This window comes from Wolffia australiana, chromosome 17, assembly GCF_029677425.1.
Source record: "Wolffia australiana isolate 7733 chromosome 17, ASM2967742v1".
NCBI lineage: Eukaryota > Viridiplantae > Streptophyta > Magnoliopsida > Alismatales > Araceae > Wolffia > Wolffia australiana.
The window spans coordinates 8,934,444-8,958,896 of NC_135851.1; the positions used below are offsets into that span (position 1 = coordinate 8,934,444).

The 24,453-nt window shown below is 39.2% G+C and overlaps 2 protein-coding genes across 2 annotated transcripts; both read right to left on the reverse strand.

The window, feature by feature from the left end:
- Window positions 1-900: 900 nt before the first annotated feature.
- LOC144714214 (uncharacterized) lies at window positions 901-3,458 on the reverse strand. The gene is made up of 3 exons (XM_078588913.1): window positions 3,357-3,458; window positions 3,064-3,260; window positions 901-1,869 (listed from the first exon to the last, which is right to left on the reverse strand). Exons 1-3 carry the CDS (start codon window positions 3,456-3,458, stop codon window positions 1,071-1,073), a joined length of 1,098 nt encoding a protein of 365 aa, XP_078445039.1. The 3' UTR covers window positions 901-1,070.
- Window positions 3,459-10,258: 6,800 nt separating this feature from the next.
- LOC144714512 (autophagy-like protein) lies at window positions 10,259-15,012 on the reverse strand. Its single transcript, XM_078589261.1, has 11 exons — window positions 14,673-15,012; window positions 14,204-14,246; window positions 13,929-13,982; window positions 12,345-12,408; window positions 12,225-12,281; window positions 12,024-12,130; window positions 11,895-11,933; window positions 11,614-11,702; window positions 11,357-11,435; window positions 10,798-10,845; window positions 10,259-10,561 (listed from the first exon to the last, which is right to left on the reverse strand). Exons 1-11 carry the CDS (start codon window positions 14,825-14,827, stop codon window positions 10,481-10,483), a joined length of 816 nt encoding a protein of 271 aa, XP_078445387.1. The 5' UTR covers window positions 14,828-15,012; the 3' UTR covers window positions 10,259-10,480.
- Between the last annotated feature and the right edge of the window lie 9,441 nt (window positions 15,013-24,453).

Here is a 24,453-nt window from a genome sequence, read left to right on the forward strand (position 1 = left end):
TCTGACCACAATGACATAAGGAGGATGAATATATGGGATGACGCACAACAAAGATTTAAATAACGCCAAGAATCTCAGAAATTCTAAAACACAAAAACGATAGTTTTATATATTAAAATCCGAACAGACCCTGTGAACTTCACCTTCACGACCCCACGTAAGAGAACGAAACTGAGTAACAGAGCTGTACTTCTATCAGAGGAACCAGGTTTTAAAGAGGCTCTGGATAACATAAAATAACATTATTTTCACACAGCCTTGCATCTGAATTCCTTGTTCACGGGTATTGGCCAGCTCTTAATGTATTATTTCACTTACCCATCAGAGGAACCAGATTTTAAACGGGCTCTGGGTAACCTAAAATATCATTATTTTCACACAGCCTTGCATCTGAATTCCTTGTTCAAGGGTAGTTTTTTTTAATAACATAAAATAACATTATTTTCACTTAGTCTTGCATCTGAAATCCTCGTCTAAGGGTAGTGACATGTCCTTCGTGTATTCTTTCCCTTATCCAGCAGAGGAATCAGGTTTTAAACAGGCTTTGGATAACATAAAATAACTTTATTTTCACTCAGCCTTGAATCTGAAAAGGGTAGTGTCCAGCTCCTGATGTATTATTTCCCTTACCCATCAGCGAAACCAGGTTTTAAACAGGCTCCGGACAACACAAAACAACATTATTTTCTTACCGCATTGCATCTGAATTCAGAGACTAGCTCTTGATGTATTCTTTCACTTACCCATCAGAGGAACCAGGTTTCAAACAGGCTCCAGATAATAACATAAAACAACATATTTTCACTCAGCCTCGCATCTGAATTCAGTGACCAGCTCTTGATGTATCCTCTCACTTACCCATCAACCATAACACAACCGAACCATAATAACACCCAAAAACACCAGAAACTCCTATCTATATTCTTCTTCTATCATATCACGGTCAAGGGAGAACCCAACCAAAACAATAGGGGTAAGAGAAGAAGAAGAGAGTACAGAGAATGTACAGGAATAAATAACCGGTAGTCCTTCCCATCCGAGCAGGCGGGCATAAAATCGCCTCAAAATCCCTACCAGAGCGGGTCAGAGCCCAACTCAGAGAGGCTGCTCGCGTCCAAGAGGCTAAAACTCAGCCCATCCTCCTCCACCAAAGGCTTGAAGAACAGCTCTTCAGAGAACTCCTCCCCGCCGACGGGACGGAGCTCCGCCCAACCTCCCAAAGAGAAGACCGAGCCAGCGGCGCTCCTCTCCGGCCCGTTCCCTCCGACGGGCTCCGTCTCCATCAATCGCAACATCTCGTCGATATCCAGCATCTTATCCGTAATCCCCGCCATCTCTCCGCCGCGAGACCGCAACTCTTCTTCCACTTCTTCTTCTTCTTCTTCTTCTTCTTCTTCTTCTTCTTCTTCTTCTTCTTCTTCTCGCTTGCGGGGTTTAACGAGGCGGAGATGTTCGTCTTCGCAAGTGAGGGAGGAGTCTTCGGAGGTGGCCGCGGCGCGGTGGGCTAAGTTGAGGCGCGCGGCGGGTCCGTAGATGGCGACGGCGGCCTCGTCGTAGGCGCGAGCCGCGGCGACCGCGGTGGGGTACGTGCCGAGCCAGAGGCGACTGCCGCCGCTCGGCTCTCGTATCTCGGCCACCCACTTGCCCCACGTACGCTGCCTCACTCCGCGGAAGTGGCAGTTAGGGTTTTCCGGGCCTCCCTTGCCCTTCATGCAACCCTTCTTTGATCCCTTCGCGGGGACTTTCCTCGCCCCCGCTGGCTTCTCGCCGTGTGCTTGGAGGGTCTGTCGCTCATTCGCTTCTTTCCATCTTCTTAGGGTTTCGGCTATGGAGTTGGGCCCGTTGCGCCTTCTCCTTGGTCTCCTCTTCCTGCGAGATCGTAAGGAAATCTTTTGTTAGAAGCTTGTTCTTGTTCTCGCTGTTTTTGTTGTTGTTTCAGTGTAATCTGACGAGAAAACTATCCCAAAATCTGGCTCTCTCTCGCTGTTGTTGTTATTATTTCAAGGACAATCTAACGAGAAAACTAAACTGGTTCTATCTTGCGGTTGTTGCCACTATTTCAAGTATAAACTGACTAGAAAACTGGTTCTTTCTTGCTGTCGTTGTTATTATTTCAAGAACAATCAAACGAGAAAATTAAACTAGTTCTATCTTGCTGTTGTTGTTACTATTTCAAGTGTAGTCTGACTAGAAAACTGGTTCTATCTTGCTGCTGTTGTTATTATTTCAAGTATAATCTGACGAGAAAACTATCTCAAGACATGTTTCTTTCTCGCTATTGTTGTTCTTATTTCAAGAACAATCTAACGAGAAAACTAGCCCAAATCTGCTTCTCTCTCGCTACTGTTGTTGTTATTTCAGTATAATCTAACGAAAAAACCAGCCCTAGATCTGGCTCTTTATCGATGTTTTCGGTATTATTTCAAGTATAATCTGACGCGAAAACGAGCCCAAGATGTAATTTTCTCTAGCTTCTCTACTCTGGCGAGTATGCAGAGATATACGTGATTCTGGCAAGTATGTTATCTCATCTGATTCTCTAGCTTCTCTACCAGAATTATATCTATCTAAAAAAGGAATACTAGGGTCCCACCAGAGCTATATCTACCTAAAAATGAATGAAGTGATAAATGTAGAGATACACGTGATTGCAGTATGTTATCTCACTCGCTCAAGAAAATTCATCTGACGAGAAAACTAGCCCTAGATCTGGTTATTCCATCAGCAAAGGTTTAGCATGGAAGGGTTAGTAAATGAGCAAAGAAATTTTGAGAGATAAGAACAACTAGAAACATCGGTGACACATAGTAATGCTAGAACTAGATGGAGAAAGAACTAAAGAACAACCAATCAACTTTCTGAGCAAGACTACGAAGATGAACGAGAGAGAAGCTCAGACACCTCGTCACAATCCAAAATCAGAGAGAGAGAAAGGAAGAGATAAGACTACACAGATAGAGAGAGAAACAAAGAGATAAGACTAGAGATAAAGAGATAAGACTGAACAGATAGAGATAGAAAGAGAGAGGGAGAGAGAGAGAGAGAGAGAGACAAACCTTTCACCTTGGAGCATGGGAGTGAGGGATTCGCCGGGGATCGCCACGGTGAGTAATCTGCTTCTTCTTCGTTTTATCTTTCTTTTTCTTCCGATTCTTCTGCTTCTTCCTGTTCTTCCTGTTCTTCCTGTTCTTCCTGTTCTTGATCTTCTTGTAGGGGTGTGGAAATCTTCGTCCGCAAGAAACCAGGCGGGAGGAGGGAAGTGGGGATTATTTAAGGGTTTCGAAGGGCTCTGGATATTTCTAGAGATTAGAGTAGCACGCATGTTACCACGTGTCCATGAAGTCGCCACGACTCACCGAGAATGTTCGAGAGCCGACAGGACCCGCGTCCTTATCGCTTACTTCGCCTGTACGCAAATGGGCTTTCCGCGTTTCCTCCCTAGAGAGACACAGAGACATCTAGAGAGAGAGATAGAGATTATCTAGAGCGAGAGATGGGGATTATCGAGAGAGAGAGAGATGGAGAGAGAGAGAGGAGAGAGAAGTGACGTTAGCAATCACGTAGTGTCGTCGGAGAAGAGAGAGGCTGTCGCTGACTTCGACGTTATCTTGTTGAGATCTTCTGATGGATTGTGCGAAGGGAAAGATAGGGAGGATCTATCAATGAGGTGATAGCGACTGGAATGAAAGGGACTGGTGTAGATGAGAGAGAAAGGCAGAGAGAAGCCGACGGATTATTAGTTATTACTGCCCAAGAGAGAGGAAGGGAAGAGAGAGAAAACAGGGACCGGTGTAGATGAGAGAGAAAGAAAGAGAAGCCGACGGATTATTACTGCCCAAGAGAGAGACAGGAAGAGAGAGAAAACAGGGAATGGCGTAGATAAGAGAGAAAAGGCAGAGAGAAGCTGACGGATTATTACTACCCAAGAGAGAGAAAGGGAAGCGAGAGAAAACAGGGAGTGGTGTTGATCAGAGAGAAAAGGCAGAGAGAAGCCGACGGATTATTACTGCTCTAGAGAGAGAAGGGAAGAGAGAAAACATGGAATGGTGTAGGGCAGGGAGAAGCCGACGGATTATTACTGCCCAAGAGAGAGGAAGGGAGAGAGGGAAAACAGGGAATGGTGGGGAGCAGATAAGAGCTGAAATGGGCTATGGTTTATTGATTTGAAATTGACTGGGGTTAATCAGGAGGGAAATTAAAAGATAGATAAATCTAGAGATTAATAAGGTAGAAGATTCTGAATCTCAAAATTGGAATTTGGAATTCAGATAGAGAGATTGGTAGAAAGAGAGGAGTATGGAAGTAGACTAAAATTGGGGTAGTACAAATAAAAACTGTTAATCTGATGGACTTTGAATACTTTTTAAAGGTTGAGAGAGATACTTGAAAACTTGTGAGATTATATTTTTTCTTAGAGTTTAATAATTGTAGAAGAGACTCAAAGAAAGTTGAATTAGAAGTAGTTCCTTGACAGATGAGAACCTTAGGCCGCCTTGTTGGCTGAGCAAAGAGAAAAAAAACTTCACTCAGATGCGAAAGCCTAGGTGGGAGAGGCTAGAAAGTTAATTTCATTGGTGAAACAAGGTAAAATTATTTTATATTTTACGGTTAAGGTCTAAGCATCCTAGACTATTGAGAGGGTATTGAAAGAGTATAAGGATCTTCTGGCATTGCTTAGATAGCATCATAAGTATCATATTAGATGGCATTGCTCAAATAGACGGTTAATAGACACTTCATACTTCATATTTGAGAAATAACTTGTGAGATTATAGTTGAAGGAGATACGCATGTCATCATAGTTGAGACTTCATTAAACAAATAGTTGTTACTAAATGAAATTTAGCTTAAAATTCTGGGATTCTCAAGGTCAAACTGAGGAAAATAATATATGTTTAAAAATATTGTATTTTTTCATACATAACACATTTTTTAAGTTTTGATGAAAAATAGCAGAGAAATTGCATCTAATTTAAAATTCAAAATAATAGTTAAGGGTGGCTGACATCATCCCACATGGAAGAGACAGCTTAAAGTTGTTTGGATAATTTTGGGGCCAGATTCATAGATCTATTAAAGCTTATTATTATTATTATTATTATTATTATTATTATTATTATTATTATTATTATTTTGTGGTAGGGAATGTCCGTCCGATATCCGTTATCGGGCATTTGATATCTGACATCCGAAAAAAATTGGGACGAGGTCTGATATCGGACGGATTTAGTGTGGCTGTTGAAAATGGATATCGGGGACGGATATCAAATGGGTAAGGACGAGGTGGATATCGGATACCAGATATTGGATTTTGATATCCGGATATCAGAACCGTTATCCAGATATCGATATACAGTATCAAGACGAACAATCGATAATTACCATGATTTAAGATGATTTACATTCATAACAACATATGTTTTTACTATATTAAACAGGGTACGATAAATATTTAATTAATTAATAATGAATTATATATATGTAATACATATATTTTTTACTATAATATTTGCTTGTATATTATATACACCTCATAATTTTTGTTTTCTTCCATATGGGATAATAAGATTCAGAGTTTAATGTTAAACTGTGAATCCAATAGTCCCATATGGATGAAACAAAATTTTTGAGTTGTACATATTAAACGAGGTAGGATATATATTTAACAAATTAAATTTATTTTTACAACCATTCTATGTTGGATATCAAAATCCGAAATCAAACTTCAATATCCGATATCGCCATCCTTCCCGAGAGACGAAGGCGGATGACGACATTGAGACGGATCACGTTGTCTGATATTGGTACTGTAGCAACCGATATCCGATATCATTATAGGATATCCAGATATTGGTAAAAACGGATACCAAAAATTTGATTTCCGATATCCGGTACAGCATCTGTCCTGATACCGTAATCCGATGTCGGTATCGGGACATGCGATCATTAGTTGGTGGTGGTGTTGGTTGTTTTTTAGTTGTTATTTTCAAGATAATCTAAAGACATTTTCATCAAACTAAAGAGCCCAATAATCAATTAAAAATAAAATTTTAAATAAATCAAAGAAATCCCGTCAGTCACATTGCAGAGATAATTTTTAACCCTCGTGCATATTGGACTTTATTTTTGTCTCTGACATCCACGAGCTGAAAGATATGTGCTTGTAATGATCCAGATGCCACAGTATTGCTATTAGTAGATCTCAAGTACCCTTCAGTGTGAAGAGAAAATGAGATCCGATTTTTTTGGACTTAGATAATTCAATATACTTCCTTGAGAAATTCAAAAAAGAATTGATGAACGGTTGGCCAGGTTTATTTTGTTAATTATGAAGACTGTCATTTTGTTACTGTTCAATTATTGATGTCATGGATAACAATTTTTGTTGAAGTTTATTATTTTTTCCGTATTTGATGGTTTATAACCTGCCAATCCCAATGTTATTTTTTAAACAAACAAGTAATTAGTTCTTAAAATGAAGATTTTTAGAAAATATTGTGTATAAAGTACAAATGACTTTAATACAGGTGAATAATTTACTTGAAGTCATGCTCTCTTGCACCCAGGGTCAACCAGTCACTGGGTAATAATAGGACAGATAATCACCTATGCCTCTCTGTAAATTCTCAAGGTCTCCATGAGGCCTATCCTTCAGCAATAAAGGATTAATGACCTCGGAGGGTTGGCCTTTGAGTTGATCCAAGGGGGGAGATTGTGGTGTTTTTGGTAAAATAACTATCAGATGAATTTTTAGAATTAAATTTCAGTTACTAAATAAAATATTAAATACATTTAAGTTAAAACTATATTCCCCTTATGATTAAATAAAACATGCAAATTTTCATGTTTTATGATGGTAATTGAGGCATTATCAACATCGATATTCTCTAGTTGAATGTCTTAAGAAAATATACAAGGATTACAGCGTAAATTACTTCATATTTGCACAATGACATTGGCTCTTGGTGTTTTCTTTACTCTGTATTACACCTGAATACCAAGGTCACCTAATATCTTTGAACTAATAACCATCTTTTGGGAAACCAAGCGTCATGTCCCATGGAACCATGAAGGTAATCCATTGATTACACCTTATATCTTGATATTCTGAAAACCCTCAGCCTCAGTGGAAAAACGTTAATACAAACCCACAGGCTCTAAGAGCATTGAACTGCCAAAGATATTTGTGTTGTGCATGCCAACAGTATTTCTTCCATGACTGCTTTAACTGGTACACCCATCTAAGGTGCGACCTTCACCTACTAATTCATTCTTTTTTTCCGTATCATTAGGTATTTTTTGTCTTTGACATAAGAGTGTTCATTCAATAAGTAATTGTGATTTATTATTGGTGATAGAATACATTATTCTTTATGATAGAAATAAGTTTATGGGGCATAAATTATTTCTATGTTTCCTCTGCATAAAATAATTTGGGTTAAAAATTAGATGTTAATATGAAATAATTAATGTGCTTAAACAATTTACTGGCCAAAAGGATTCATGGTGTACAAAGTCCTTCGCATTTTTTGTCTAGTGACATCTAATGTAGAAACATTATTGGTAACAACTCATCAGCAATTCTTAAAATTTTAAATTATATTTACTGGAGGCTAAAAACCCATACCTAAAACTCATATTTTACTAAAATTATTCCATTTTAGTGTTTTAAATAAACTTTTAATGTGCACCAATATAATTCCATAAGTTATCTATTTATTGATACAATTTAATACTAACTTAAAATTTTAGAATACAGGAAATTTGAAAAAAATACTACATTTTATGGTACTCTTAAGATATAGAGTGATGGCCATGATTAGACTGGTAATTGAACCAAAAATACTGTGAGGAAACAAACCCCATCTCGTAAAAGTAACATAGTGAAACATCATTCAACAAAAATTTTGATCATGAGGAGGATTTTAAACAAGCAAAATCAAATTATTTTAAATAATTGATAGTTTATTTGGGAAAATTCATTTAAAGGAGAAATAAGTAAAATTATTAAATTATATATAATAATAAAATAAAAAATAACTAAAATTAATAAATAATATTTCCATTCCAGATGTCATGGGAATTATCTCACCAAAGATTATGAATTCTAAAAAAAAAATTGAATGGTTCACATGTACAAACTATTTGATAGTTACTCATCTCTAAAATGTGAAACATCAAATTTCACTTCAGGGATAAACATATATCCACATAAATTTAATAATGAATATAAAGCAATAAAAAGATAAATATATTTTTTATCAATTGAAACTTAATAGCTTCCTCCAATACATTTTAATATTCTTCATTTCTAAATATTTGACCCAATTATAATTTGTGAAATGGTCTTTTTAAGTGAAAATTTCCCTGAAACGCAGGCCAAAACAATTCAAAACAACTAAATTCGTAAAGAGTTAATTCAATCAATGTTTTGTATTCTTAAATTGAAAATACCAGACAACAGTGCCAGAAGACAAATAAATTTTTTTTGATATTGTCTTTGTTTTTAGTCCGACATTAAATGATAATCTTAAATAGCTTATACAAATAATTTGTATCAGAGACGCAAGGTGAATCCTTTTGAAGAATGGTTCATTTTAACCATTAACGTAATTTTCAGGTGGGATGGATTCTGAATGAATGAAGAAGATAATAAGAACAAAATTATAAGAAAATTATTAACTAAAATCGTTTTAATCATCAAAAAGCTTGAAACAACAAGAAGATGAGAATGTGGAAAATAGTATATTAATCTACTTAATTAATAGGTTTTAATCTAATTTAGAAATTAATTTTTTCGACAGTGAAAAAGAAAAAACTAACCTAGACGCTCACAAAAAAATTGATGGATAAATGTCAGATCTTAACTTTTCACTAATTCTTTTCCACAACAAAGATTGTGATTCAATGTCAATTTTCTCCCTTGGAGCACTAGTTCGTGTGAAATCGCTTGCATATGAAAAGTTTCAATCTTGGATTTCCATTGAAGACATGAAAGCATTGTCATGGCATAGACTGCCTCCAAGGTACATATGAATCACAGTATATCAGCATAATGGAAATCTAAGGGTATCAGAAAATATATATAATTCATCGTAAAATCTTCAAAATATAGGAAAATCACAATAGAATGTCAAAGTCCCGATTCATTTTAGGCTTTGTTTTGATGATTGTAATTCATTTTATTATCTTCCAATGGTATAAATTAACATACAATTGTCTAGGTAGGAATAGCTTGAAATATATAAAATGAATAATAAATTGTATTAAGTTACTGTTATGATGCATAAAAATGATAACAATGACATTTAAATGCTTGATAGATATGTATGTTATCAAGGGAGGACCCGAGTGCTTATAATATGAGATAAGGCATTTTGATGAAGAAATCAATGTATTGAAATTTTAAAAAATATTTAAAAATGATAAAGATTCAAATTAATGAAGATTTAATCCATATAAGTGGCTAACCTAACCGATGACACATGGTTGGTAATGTTGATCCACCTTTTTGTTGATTTTTTTCTTTCTATTTCAGTCCTCTACCAGTAGCATGGTTATATTAACTCCAAAATAAATTTAATAATTTCAAGAACCATTTCCCTGGGGAAACATCCCTGATGCCCCCAATAGTACATATAGTGCATCTAAGGTCAATCGTAACATTATTATTTACTAAATTTAGTTGAACCGATGACTTTAAGACTCTTATATTACCTTTAAATTTTTAAAAAATAATGTCGCATGCTTACTTTCCATTCGTTTTGATGTGCTAGCTATATCTTTCATTAAACCTTCTTTATATACTAGATTGATAATATTATACATTTATGTTATGTTTGGATTTAAAATTTAAAAATTGGGTGGTTTTAACCCCATTTTACTTCCAGTGAAAATTGTCAAGTATTTTTGCAATTATAGATCCGTTATAAATGTGACTAGAAACATGATATACTATTAGATATTCTCTCTACACCAAAGACTATTTCTTCAAGGTAAGTACACGTCCAGTTGACATAGACTGTGACAGGACGTTGATGTCTCGATTTTTACAGAATCAAACATTAAAAGTGGTGACGTCAATATCAATTTTATCTTTTGTTTCCAAAAAAGAACATCACATTAAAATCTCATCGATGTAAGGGTCAATTGGTTGAGCGAAATAAAAGAATTAATGCAGTCATTTCATAAGCTTATCTCCACAACTTGTCAATCAGGATCTAGGAAAGAATTATAAATTAATATACCAGATTCATAGTTTCAGAAATGTGGATAGCATTGAAACAAGCCAAAAATACATGAAATGATGAAAATTGTGTCGTTTTATCAGATGTCAAATGGGAGAACTAGTGGCTCAACAGCAAAAACAACAAGAACAGAATACTATATAAAAATTCAAGTTGAAGGAAAATTTTTACTGACGTTTACTGTCAATAATGATTTATTTGGCCCATCCCATGAGCTTGGACGTTCGTAAGAGTCAGAAATTCATGGGGGAATATGAAGTTCGACTACCCAGGCGTTGGCCTCTAAAGCTTCTTGCCAAAGACCCAAGAAAAACCTGAAACAACACCGTCAGCCATAATATGCTTGGAATAAAATGAAAAAATAAAAAAAATATTCATCACTAACCCAAATAAATATTTAGCAAAATTCAAAACTAAGGGAATACACTTCAGAAAATGTGGATTAAATTAAGAGAGTTTTGAGGTTAAAAAAGCAGTAACAAGCAACTTCCTCAAGAGAAATCTATGTATGTCGAACTGAAAGCACGAAGCATTAGGCATAGAAATCAACCCGGAGTCTTTGCGGTAAGCTTGACCAAAACTGCAGATGAGGAATAACCTGAAATCCAGAACAAATTAAAAAATTATCGATGGTCAATAAATGGTATAATCCTCTGATCGTTGGGTGAGAGATTAAACTCTTCACGCAATGATGAAGAAGTTGATGATGTTAGCCCTATTAATAAGACCAAGTATTTCTATGATAAATATGTAATTTATCATGAACGACGGAGAGCACCCACCTGATAATTCCATGTTTGTAGGAAAACTTAAGCTAGGATCTGAGGAAAAAAATCTGATAAAGACCTGGCGTAGGAATCTATTGGGGAAAGATCTAAGGGTTGAGAGAGAAAACATTAGAATTCTCTCCGGGATGATAGCCAAATAATCAACACTTTCTTGACGGCCCTCTTCAGGGGGGGCTCCAGGTATTTAAAGGGAAACTACTCGAAGGTCAAAAGTCGGAAATACCCCCGACAGATATTGGGTAACCCATCAGAATCCAATGTTATTTCCGGCCAGAAAAATAAACAAGATATAGAACCATTCAAAGGGACTTAAAAGCATACATCGGCACCACGAACTCTGAGGAAAAAGAATCTATAGATTATGCCAATCCCGAAGTATGCTCCCAGTAGGCACAGTGCTCTGTAAGAAAGACAACGAGTTTATTCATTAATTTACTACGATTCAGTAAACAGAATATTTATGCGTTTAACAAAGTACAATAACATATCTGTGAGATGGGAATGGATATTTATGCGTTTAACAAAGTTCAATAAAATATCAGTGCAATGGGAATGGATAGCTCTGACACGCAACTTACGTAACCAAGAGTGTACCAAACCATCCAAGGCCCCTTCCATGAAAAGGTAAGATCTTTGGGCAGCCAGCGGGATGCCGCAGTACAACTCCCTGTCAGCAAATTTTCAGAAACAAAAACCCAAATGGAAAACACTGAAATATGGAATAGAAAAAGGTAGACCAGCCCATTTGAGGAAACTCTAATCTAAGATCTAAATAACGTCAAATTTAAGGTTTTCACTTTCAAATATTCATCATATAATATACAGTTAAGTGAAATTGGATGGCAGTCGTAGAACTTACATAATCACAGAACCCCTGAACTTCTAATAATTCAGGATCCTGAAATCAAATCAATTGAGAATGCTTAGGAAACAAAATAAATTATCATAAATAATTTCAGTAATAAAACGGATCTAGAGGAATACCCACTCCTACACCATTCACGTCACAATGAACACCAACAGAAAGGGAACAATTCTTCTTGGAACCAAAAGCCCTTGTCTTAATAGTCACACCTTTGCTAGGATTTCTGCTTTCTGACGGAGAATTCAAAGCAAGTGAATGAGAAAATATTCAACAAATAAGGGAAATAATGAAATTGAAATCGGCTTGAAGGAAAAAACAACAGACCCAGAAGTTCAACTTCGAGACTAGAAGTTTGTCCAATTGTAGTGCATACAGGATAACCTGCAAATAATTGCCTCAAATAAGATAATGGAATAGTATTCGATTGTTAAGAAATCCACATACCTTGTACAAAATTTGACACCAGAGCGCTGCATTCCATACCACAGTGTGATGGCCCCCCACAGTCCTACAAATGCCAATTATTTATATAATGATATTTTACACGACCTCTTAAACATGATGATGCTTAAGCCCTTTCATGTAGAGTCAACTTATGTTGAGATTAAGTCAATAAAAGAAGGCTCTATTTACATGTGATTTGATCAAAACTTAGCCAAACAAGATATGCATGAAGGTCAACGATTTTCTACCATAGCAAAATTAAGGAGTAGGAAACAAGCCAATAGAATAAACTTAGTGAAACTCATGGAGTAGGAAATAAAGTTATGGGCCTTAGACCAGGCAACATAGCTTTAAAATGTAGTGGCTAATCATCGTGTATTTCTACAGTTGTGACGTAGCTTCATGTTTGGTAAATTAGTTTATGGACAGGTTTAGATTTTTTTCTAGTCAGTATATTGTGTCACCATCTGAGCGGCTCTGACTATAAGTTGATGTGATACGAGCTCCATAACTTGATTGTCAGGACTATTAGCCATCAACTCTTGAAAATTTCTTCTCAACTCATGGATTCATCAATGGCAAACTGATACGATCCCCCTCATATCAAGGGCATTTCCATCTAATAGCCCACTAGGGGTATGCTTGTCATTTAAACAGTTAGGGGGCATTTTGGTAATTTTCCTTGGTATTTGTTTCTCCTTTTTAAGTTGGTAAAAGCAGCCAAGAAATTATCGAGTTCACTCTCCCAACTGGTGACTTACATTATGTTAAGTCCTCACTTGCAGATGATGATCTTTCCTGCAAGCCCTGTGACAGTCTTACCACCTATCACTCTTCTCTCTCTCCCTCTGGATTTACTGGTGAAAGGTCTCACCCTGGCCTGCCTGGAATCCATGGAAGAGCAAGTTGTGGATCTCAAAACCAGACCCTAAAAATGCAGTACTTAACAGCGAAACCTAGAGATTTTGGCTCATATTCAATTATATAAAAAAATGAGCAAGTGTCCTATAAGCTACACCTTCTAATTCGGCCTTGAAGGAATTCTTTTTCTGGCGGCGAATGAAGGAATTCTTTTTCTGAAACATGGTGGCTAATGAAGTAATCCAAACCAAATGTCAGAATGAGGCAATTTTCAAAAGACATCCAACAGTCTGAAAGCATGGACCCAAAATTATATATAGTGTTCTTTTTTTTTTTGCAGAAAAAGTTCTCTTTTAGTTTTACATTGTATTTGGCACTAAAGAAGATTTATGGTTTCAATCATCTAAAATTTAAAGAGGCAGACAAGTAAGAAAAATTTGAGGATAATCGAGGCTTCAATCTTCTTAAACCTAATTTTTTCAAATGCCGCAGATATCATCAAGAGCAGCTTTTTAATCAATTGCCACGCCTTAGGATTTACTGAAAATACAACTCAAATCATAAGAAGTTCAATTTCCCAAGTACTTTTACCACCAGTAAGGGGATGATCGAGATCAAAAACCTTCCTTTAAATTCAAACACATAGCCTCACCGAAGATCCAAAATCAAACAGATGGAAAGAGAATCTAATGGGAAATATTTAGGTTCAGAGGTGCCAGATACCTCACAGTCTAAGCATCGTGGAGGGTCATGGTTGAATATCATCTGACTGCATAGCTGGCAAATGGAAATAAAAATAAAAATATTAGACCCGAATTCAAGCTAGATAAAATTAAAAAGATATTTGCTTGTGAATTAATAACATCATGAGCATTTGACTCAGTAGTGGCAAAAGGGGAACAGCGATCCGGCACAAATGAAATTAAACTGATATAATAGGAAAATGAAATTAAACTAATTACGAATGAACAAATACAAAGTAAACCCAAGAAACTAACCTGAAACCAAAGTGAAGTGTCATTTACAACTATCTTGTAAAACCTACAGACAAAATAATTGACAAATAAATATTAACTCCCAAAAATAACGAAAATAGAGACATTTCGTCAGATGCCGTCGTTTGAATCAATGCAGTAAATGTCAGATGCATACGAGCACAATTCAAAAACGAACAAGTGTGGTTTATAATCCATGAAGTAGAACCAGCTCATTGAGCATCCACGGTGTTGAAGATTCGCTCAACATGGAGGATGTCATCAGAAAAAATCAACAAGTTTAAAAAGGTTTTCACAAACATATTAAAGATTCAATACAAGAAGAATAAAAAAACGTTTCATAATGAAGAGACACGGCCTTCGATCACCTTGCTAAATAGGAAAGTCTGAATCATAACTTTGGCGTCATGTTTATACATCGTTTCAGCAAATTAAAAGCTTCAGAACTGTACAAGAAAGGAGAGAGGAATACCCATCTTCACTGAGGACGCCATGGGGATTTTGGGCCGAAGGCGACTCCAAGCTGAAGTTATAAAGTTTACCGTTCTGGACTACGCTCAGCTCACAACCGTGGACGGCAAAGCTATATAGAAAACTGAATAAAATCAAAAACAGGAGAATCTGCATCTTGTTCACAACAATCCTCTCCGCAATCAACAAATCGAACCAAGCACGCCGATCCTCATTCTTGAAGCGAGTTTTGATTCTTTAACAGATCAAATTTTCATCAAGTCCTAATTCATACCAATTAGGTTTCCTCCAGCTACTTAAAACTACTACAAACCAAGGTATTATTCATAGAATCGTTTTATTCGGGAGTGTCTTAGATTTATATTCACTTCTTCGGCAGGGGTGAAATATTTAAGCTTTAAATATTGACATATATTCATCTCTCATACATTTTGTCTCTCCCTCTCTCTCTCTGTCTGTCTGTCTCTCTCTGTCTCTCTGTCTCTCTGTCTCTCTGTCTCTCTCTCTGTCTCTCTGTCTCTCTCTCTGTCTCTCTCTCTCTCTCTCTCTCTGTCTCTCTCTCTCTCTCTCTGTCTCTCTGTCTCTCTCTCTCTCTGTCTCTCTCTCTGTCTCTCTGTCTCTCTCTCTCTCTGTCTCTCTCTCTGTCTCTCTCTCTGTCTCTCTGTCTCTCTCTCTCTCTGTCTCTCTCTCTGTCTCTCTGTCTCTCTCTCTCTCTGTCTCTCTGTCTCTCTCTCTCTCTCTCTCTCTCTCTCTCTCTCTCTCTCTCTCTCTCTCTCTCTCTCTCTCTCTCTCTCTCTCTCTCTCTCTCTCTCTCTCTCTCTCTCTCTCTCTCTCTCTCTCTCTCTCTCTCTCTCTCTCTCTCTCTCTCTCTCTCTCTCTCTCTCTCTCTCTCTCTCTCTCTCTCTCTCTCTCTCTCTCTCTCTCTCTCTCTCTCTCTCTCTCTCTCTCTCTCTCTCTCTCTCTCTCTCTCTCCCTCTCTCTCTCTCTCTCTCTCTCTCTCTCTCTCTCTCTCTCTCTCTCTCTCTCTCTCTCTCTCTCTCTCTCTCTCTCTCTCTCTCTCTCTCTCTCTCTCTCTCTCTCTCTCTCTCTCCCTCTCTCTCTCCCCCTCACCCTCTCTCTCCCTCTCTCTCACCCTCTCTCTCTCTCTCTCTCTCTCTCTCTCTCTCTCTCTCTCTTTCACACTCTCATTCTCCCTCTCTCTCTTTCACTCTCTCTCTCTCTCTCTCCTCTTTCTCTCTCTCTCTCCCCCCTCTCTCTCTCTCCTCTCTCTCTCTCTCTCTCTCTCTCTCTCTCTCTCTCCTCTCTCTCTCTCCTCTTCTCCTCTCTCTCTCTCTCTCTCTCCTCTCTCATCTCTTTCTCCAGCTCCTCTCTCTCTCTCTCCTACACATCTATATCTCCCTCCTACTCATCTCTCTCTCCAGCTCCTCTCTCTCTCCTACTCTTCTATCTCCCTCCTACTCATCTCTTTCTCCAGCTCCTCTCTCTCTCTCTCCTACTCTTCTATCTCCCTCCTACACATCTCTCTCCAGCTCCTCTCTCTCTCTCCTACTCTTCTATCTCCCTCCTACACATCTCTCTCCAGCTCCTCTCTCTCTCTCCTACTCTTCTATCTCCCTCCTAGGGAACAGCAAGTCGTGGACGTGACGCCGAACATGACGGGATGGATGATGATACGTGACGGACAGTGATGTGACCGAAGTTTCGTCATGTCACTGTCCCATCACACATCCTAGGATTTTAGAAAATCCGTCACATTTGCGTCACGCGTCACTCTTTGTGGCGTCCCATCATGCCCCCATCACCGGACGGCGTCACTGCCATGTGTAACGGAAAAAAGCCTGGAAATCGTGATTTGCAATTCACAAATAACGTGTATCTGTTCTTTCTCTCACAAGGCACAACACGTGGCCCGACTAGTGACGACGAAGGGGTTTGAGGAAGGAAGACTGAACGAAGTCTTGAAGGAGCGAAGTCTTGGAGGAAGGACGGCCCACTTGTGACGGTCAAGTCTTGGAGGAAGAGAGTGCAATCGTAAGTGCAACCCGCTTCATTTCTTTTGCTTTTATTCCTCTTTTTTCAATTTGTCTTCATTTTCTTCTTTGGTTTCTTCTCTGCCTTGTCTTAATTTTCTTCTTTGATTTGTGAAGAAAGTGATTTAAACTTTGATTAGAAAACGTAGAAATATCTGAGAGAGATAAATTGAGCTACTTAAGATTTTACTTCTGCCTAGTCAATTAAGTTTATATATTTCATCTATTGATCTTCGTCAGGAAGATTATTAATACCAAATTATCTCATTGATTGATGTGGTTTTCTCAAAACAGGATGGAAGGGCATCATATATGAGGGCAATGAGATTTTATGAAGTCTGCACAAGGGAGTTGGGGTGGACGCCTAGTACACCAAAGACACAATGATGAGAGCCGTAAGATGCCACAACGCATGTTTAATTCTTTAAAACTCTCATTGTCATCTTATCTCATTGGTATTTCCAACACATAAGAAATGCTGATGGTTTTTTTAATTAAATTCTGTACCTCAAGCTATCATGATCACCAATCTTCATCTTGCCATCACCACTGGCATTGAATAATATTTATGGCAAAGAAATTCATTGTCTGTAAACCCCCAATTTCTAGTCTTCTCGTGCTACACCCATGTTCTTTGGAAAAACCCATTAAGAACATGCTGCTTAGAGCATTTTGTAAATGCATGTTATTTTGTGTTTAATATGTAATGATATGGTCTCATCTGGGTACTGCTTTGGACTATTTTTATTTCAGAAAGACATCCTAAAAAGGTTTCTCGGATTCAATCTAGAAAGGGATTGCTCATCTCTACTTCAAAAGGCCTTGATCTTGTTTACATGGAATGTGACCCAAAGGAGATCATTTCTGAATTGTCAGACTAAAGCTTCTTATCGCACTTCTGACCCATGGTGGGCCTGGTCAACCCTCCAACGTCCAAACCGTTTAATTTCTCTGCTGAAGAAAATAATAATAATAATCAATCTTTTTATTATAATCTTAAAATCTCACATAAAAAACAAAAAGGATTGCTTTCATGTTTATCAGATGAAAAGTATTCGAATATCTTATGCCAGACCAAGACTTGGAAGGCGTGACATTTACAGCAATCTGCCTGCAGCGAATAACAAAATGGGCAAAAAATATTCAGCAATTAATGTCATGAGAAATCTAGATAAAGATCGGATGAACTTACTGGCATATCTCGCATTTATTTGAACCTCAAGATTTGAACCAAGTCTCTATGCATGACTTGTGAGCTTTAGACAGTTCACCTCGGCATTTGCAGCAATGGTTCATCTGAAAGATCTTGATTCTTGACAGACTCTACATAGTTATGCAGATCTTGACTCTACATAGTTATGCAGATCGTAGACTGTAGGTGATGCCTGAGTTCTATCAATGGTTCATCCGACAGATCTTCATTCTTGACAGACTATACATGTGTAGAATAGGTGGTTGAGTAGAACCTCGTTGCGCAGGGCCGGCCTTAGTCTGTGGGCAAACAATCCGATGATGACTTGCGGTTCCTCCACGAGTTGACAGCGCATCCGACACTCCTCAAATGCCTCTATATACTCCGTCACAGTAAGCCAACATTGCCTAAGGTTGAGCCATGCGAGGAATAGAGACATCTGGTACTATCGAGGAACGTACTTGCTCCTCAGCTTCTGCGCCATATTGGCCCATGATACGATGGGCCATCCTCGTCGCTCGGTGGCGACACACTCGTTCTCCCAGAAGATCTTGGCCTACCTGCCAAGTCTTGTCTCCGCATATTCGACGCACAAGTCATCATCCATGCGGTACCACCAAAAGTAGGAGTTCATACTCAACTCCCAGTCGATGAACTCTTTGGGTTTTCGCGCGGGCTCCGTAGGTGGTTGTGCCGGACTAGCCACGGGCATCGCGGGACAGGTTTCTGAGAGGGCTGTGGGGTTGCCTCTCTCATCGTGCGACGATTTGGAACGTCGCGGGAAGGTAGAACCTCTGTGTTGGGCCTTCCGGCTCGATCGCATTTCTATGGCCATTCCTAGGGCACCTATATGAGTTTTTGAAATGCGATGCGATGCGGATGATATTGATGATGCGTCAGAGACGTGCTGTGAGCGACCGCAACCTGGCTCTGATACCAATTTGATGTCGGACATCGTCGGAGATGTCATCCGGTCGACACCGAATATGATGGTTCGGTGCCGATGAATGATAATGATATCGGACTACGACGGTGGCGTCATCCGATCAAAAATCCTAAAATGGAAAATAGGCTACGACGCAATGCAGGATGCGACTAATTTGGTACGTGCAAGTGCCGACTAGCTGGGAATACCGACTCTCGGGATCGACAGAGTCACTTGGTGGTGGAAGGGGTAGACCTCTCGAGCCTCGTCCGAAGGGGCGAGGATGGTTACGGCACCGAACGGAGTAACTCCACTAGGGTTTGGCCACACATGACGGGCGAACCCGACTCGTACCAAGGAGAGACGCTCAAGCTTGTCGTAATTTTCACTCAACCTGTCCCTCCTCACCTATATCTAACCCGAGCGCGGAGGAGGCAATACAAAAATGCACTGCAGAAAATAAGAGACGAGCGAGCAGAGAGATGACATACATCGTCGGTGTCTCTGAGCTGATCTCCTTTTGCTTTGTACATTCTGGCCTGGAGCGGCAATGGCGATGCCGAGGGCTGCGGGGGTAGGTGGACCGGAGAGACGTAACAGCCGTGGGGCTGGGGCGAATGAGTGGGAAGACTCGAAGGAGGCAGCAGTACTTGAACAGATGTTCCCGCTGTAGAAGGGGATCGCTCCCACAGGTTCCGCGTGCATGATGATTGGTCAAAGGGGATCGACGGTCGCCGCTCCCTGACTCACGCACCTAGGTGCGGGCGATAGGCCCTCCAAGCATTGGCCGGGGATCACGGTCAATGCGACCCAGGTCAACGCACTCGCTGGCGATCGGGTGCCTTGGTCGGCCGACACTGGTCCACAAAAGACCAGGAGGTCCCGCACGGGGGGCCTAGGGCGTGACAACACTTCTCGCTCGGCTGGGCGTTAGGCGCACCCAAGGGGGGGGGGGCTTCCCGAGCGGTGGGAAACGATCGGGTGCATCTGGCTGCTGCTTTCTCGACGCCAGGTGACATGGATATGCGAAGAACCACCGCGGCGCGACATTGCACCGACGGCTACGGGGCGAGGCGCTAGAGGTATGGAGGGTGAGGGGCGAAGGGGAAAGGTAGCGCCACTTGAGCATCCGCCCAGATCCCGTTCTTCCCACCGTGATCCTCCTCTATTCTGTTTCCCTCTCGCCTTCTTCTTCTTCCTCTGGATGGGACCTGTCTTTCTTCAACAAAGCAAATTCTTAAGGAGGAAAAAATGACAAGTCCAACGAGCTAGGGTACCCATCCTTTCCTTTTATAGGGGAAGGATATGAATGGGCCCCTAGCAATACCAAGGGGAAGAAACAAAGGGTTAAGGCCCATTTAAGGGAGAAGATGAGGGGAAAGTCCTTTTAGAATGGACTTCCCCTCACTAAAATGAAGATGATATAAAAGACAAAAGAAGGGGACGATGATATAAAAGACGAACACTGATGGCGGAAAATGCGAGAAAACACGGATAAAGAATCAGATGAAAACAATGGAAAAATGAAGATGATATGCCCCTAACCCCGGATATTTGAATCCGCGCGTTCGCGCCGTCACCTTGGCTTGCCGGGCAGGCTGACCGCGAGTCGGCGGTGGTGTCGTTGGCGAAGGTGACATCTCTGAAGATGTTCCTTGGGGCTCAGGTTAGATATAGGTTAGGAGGGACAGGTTGAGTGAAAATTACGGCAAGCTTGAGCGTCTCTCCTGGGTACGAGTCGAGTTCGCCCGTCACGTGTGGGAAAACCCTAGTGGAGTTACTCTGTTCGGCACTGTAATCATCCTCGCCCCTTTGGACGAAGCTCGACTCCGTCGATCTCGAGAATCGGTATTCCCAGCTAGTCGGCACTTGCACGTACCAAATTAGTCGCATCCTGCATTGCATTGTAGCCTATTTTCCATTTTAGGATTTTCGGTCATACGACACCGCCGTCGTAGTCTGAGACTATTATCATTCACCAGCACCAAACCATCATATTTGGTGTCGAACGGACGACGTCCGACATCAGCAAGTTTACAAATTAAGTTGACAATAATCCACATCTCTATTTATAGATCAGAGGATAAGGATGGAAAGAGAGGTAAAGATGAAGTGCCCCTAAAAATTTCAGCTCGATCAGCCTTTTGGATCATCAAATATCACGCTTTGAAGTTGAATAAATCTTGGCCTTTCATTTTTTCTCTCAATGTCAGCAGTGCTGACGCTTCCTCATTTTTCATTGGTAGTTAAAGTCCTTAAATATTCCTCATTTTTTTATTGGTTGAATCTTCTCCTCTTTTGTGAACATCAACTCCAAGGATGCCACGTGTAACTGTGAAAGAAAAAGACAAAAAAATATTTGAATCATCATTATTCAATCCTTGTGATGTGGCAGCGCGTTGCCGCATGCCACATCACAATATTCTCCTTTTTTGGTCCATTCTAGTGAAGGGGAAAGGTTCACATAAGAAGAGGGGAAAGATCCCCCAACGATTGCTCGATGTCTCACTAGTTTACGCATGATGATAATCTCAGTTTCAGGGTTTTAACTTGACTTCGGTAATTGAGATTATTCAATAAATATATATAAGTACTTGCCTATGAATATTTAGCTAATGATGAGTAGGGAACACTGATTAAGGATTCAATTTTCTTACTATAGTGTTTATTGATTTGAGAATAGATAAAGATAAGAAGTTTACTTGGCGAGGTAGTGATATGGAGTAAAAGTTTCTAAATATCTATAATTCAAGCTTGCAATTAGCAAAGAAAATAGGAAATGAATGTATAATTATGTGAAGCGTTATGTGAATGAGGTAGAGAATGTGTCGGATACAAGAATGATAAAGTGAATCAACAGTATGACGATAGAGAGACGAGATTACAGGGATGTAAGGAGGTGGTGCGATAGTGAGAAAGGTGTAATAGAATCTAATTAAGCTAATGACAATGTCGGAAAACCACAACATAAGGCAAAGACGTTTACCATAGATCCTTACATTTTTCTAGAATCATGGCAATTTACAAGTGCCGGTAAGCTCCCCCTCTTCACCAATGCTTCTTCCCAGCACACCTAAGACACCAAGAACACACTAGATGGATTTCAAAACTTATTATCTTTCAATCAGCCCGTATGAGTAGCAAAGCAAGTTCAAGATGAATTTAACAGTGACCAATGGCTCTATTTATATATTAAAGGGTATGAATGGAAAGAAGAGTGGGAGACAAAGCAATCCAGAAATTTTCAGCTCAATCAGACTTGTGGATCATCAGATATCATGCTTTGAATTTGGACCAATCCTAGGCCTTGATTTTTCTCTCTCCTCATTTACGGCGTTGAAACTTCCTCTTTTTTGTTTATGTTGAACTGTCAAGTCATTCAAATTCCACGTCTCATCCTCTTGTGTGCTCGCGTCTTTCAAAGCAGCCATGTGTACCTGCAAGTGGAAAAAGAAAAAAAAGCATTTTCTACTTTTTTATTTCATAATTGATATTCCATGATGTGGCGTCGCGTTGCCGTGCCACATCATGGAATATTCTCCCTTTTTCTCATTTTAAGTGAATGACGCACTAATGCACGTCTTTTATGACAGAGAAAAAGGGGAAGATTCTTGTGTTAGTCTGACGTCGCACATGTTTCCCTGTGCCACGTTAGGATATTTTTGTTTTTTTTTGTTTAATGATTACGGGGTTACATGTGCGCACTGATGCATATTATGTGGCTGTCAAGCCAATCACACTACCATGTTTATTTAAGTTCATTGAATAAAATATTTGCATTCATTATTATTCCATGTGATGTTTATAATGAAGTTCATGAATACGTGCAATGACCTAGTGAATTATGATGAGATCATAATACAGAGATCACTAGTCTTTAAACATGTATTCTAAATATTCCTATTGGATGGGTAATTGAATCGGACATCGAATTATCCGGATAGAATAGCATTAGCTGATTCTACTTGTACGATAAGTATAGCTGATCCGCGACACTAAGGACAAATAGTGGGTGTTCTTTGGAGAAAGAGTTCACTGAATTGATCCATACGAATCCGTGAATAATTTTATACCTAAACGTCAATCAGGTTGATTCATGTCATGGTTGTATAAGTGATCCACTAACCTGAGACACCAAGGACATCTCGTGAGTGGACAACTAAGTTTTGACTATGACTTATGAGCCTGTAATCATGGGATTCAAATAAGTTATAGGTCGGATGTATTAAGAAGCTTACGAAGATGATTGAGTGGTCAAGACGGAATCATCTGCCCTCGGTATAAGAGGAGATTGACTCAAGGAAGAGGATGCAGAAAAATCCCTGGCCAAGGTAGTGAGGATATTAGAGAAGGCATTCTCCAATGATCCACGTTACCCATCATTACTAATCAAATGACGGATTAGGGTTTGACGATAAACCATACCCTAAGTCGTTCGAGAGTCTCCCGTGGATGATGGATTATACGTATACGTTAACCGATAACAGTAAAGGTGCCATGAGAGAGTTTTAGACTCCTCGGTATCTTCTAGAGCACGAGGTCTAGCTTGGCACCCCACGGGCTGGAAACTTTATCTATCGATTGGGTTAAATCGATCCTTATTTAATTAATCTATATGTTGATATCATTAATTAATAAGGTGGGTCAATAAATATTATTGGGTCAACTAAAGTTATTAACTAGAATGATACATGGGCCTAGAGGGTCACAAGCACAAGGTCATAAGGGCATTGGTGGATATATTTTACTTTGTAGGGTTTAGAGAAAAACCTTAAGTGAACTATAAAGAGAGAAAGGGATCTCAACTTAAGCACCCATGCAAGCCTGATTTGAGAGCCCCTCCCTTTCTCTACTCTCTTCTCCATTCATCCAAGGAAGAGTGTCTTCATGGTGAGGATATCTTCTAGATTTTCAAGAAGAGTTGAAGAAGAAGACGTGGATATCTAAACACCGAGTGATCGCGTGGATACTTCCAGAGGCCGGATGCGTGAATGGCTTCAGAACGATCTCGAAGTGGCAAAGTCAAGGGTGGAACGAGCTCCCCAAAAGGTACATTCAATATGTTTATTTTAAAGATCGATTGTGAATCGACCTACACGCTTCACATCCATGGAACGTGTTTTCGTGGACGAACCAAGGCATTGAACTCAACACGCACAACATGTACCACCATACTTTTTGAACCCGACTTTTTCCAATTTTATAATATTCACCTTTCTCAATTCACGTCAGCATTTATTATGAAAAAAGGACTCTTCAATCTTTCCAATTTTATAATATTAAAAAGGACTTTTTAATTGGTCCATGGTGCCATGTGGCAGAAAAAATTATGAAAAATGATTCTTCAATCTTAAATGGTATTATGGCATCGCTAATCACGATGCCAAAACAACTTAGTTAAATGATTGGCTGACGCCAATCATTAATTGAGCTTAATGATTGACTGTCACCAATCATTATATTTAGTCTTGCCTCGTCGTCGTTCAACGAATCAAGTGTCAACACATGGTGTTGCGAAATAAAGGACTTAAAATATATTCAAAAATTCATATTTAATAAAATAAAGGCCAAAAAATAAAAATATATTTTGACTTAGAAAAATTATATCTTTTCAATTTTAATGTCAAAAAAATCC

Bases quoted from the DNA above. Each gene is read 5' to 3' on its own strand.
- LOC144714214 (XM_078588913.1), bottom strand. From the start codon at position 3,458: ATGTCTCTGTGTCTCTCTAGGGAGGAAACGCGGAAAGCCCATTTGCGT. The intron at 3,261-3,356 runs GTGAGTCGTGGC...AAATAATCCCCA, and splicing joins TCGGCTCTCGAACATTCTCG to CTTCCCTCCTCCCGCCTGGT. The intron at 1,870-3,063 runs GTGAAAGGTTTG...ACGATCTCGCAG, and splicing joins CCTCACTCCCATGCTCCAAG to GAAGAGGAGACCAAGGAGAA.
- LOC144714512 (XM_078589261.1), bottom strand. From the start codon at position 14,827: ATGCAGATTCTCCTGTTTTTGATTTTATTCAGTTTTCTATATAGCTTT. The intron at 11,436-11,613 runs GTAAGTTGCGTG...TCTTTCTTACAG, and splicing joins TTTGGTACACTCTTGGTTAC to AGCACTGTGCCTACTGGGAG. The intron at 10,562-10,797 runs GTTGATTTCTAT...GTGTTGTTTCAG, and splicing joins GCTTACCGCAAAGACTCCGG to GTTTTTCTTGGGTCTTTGGC.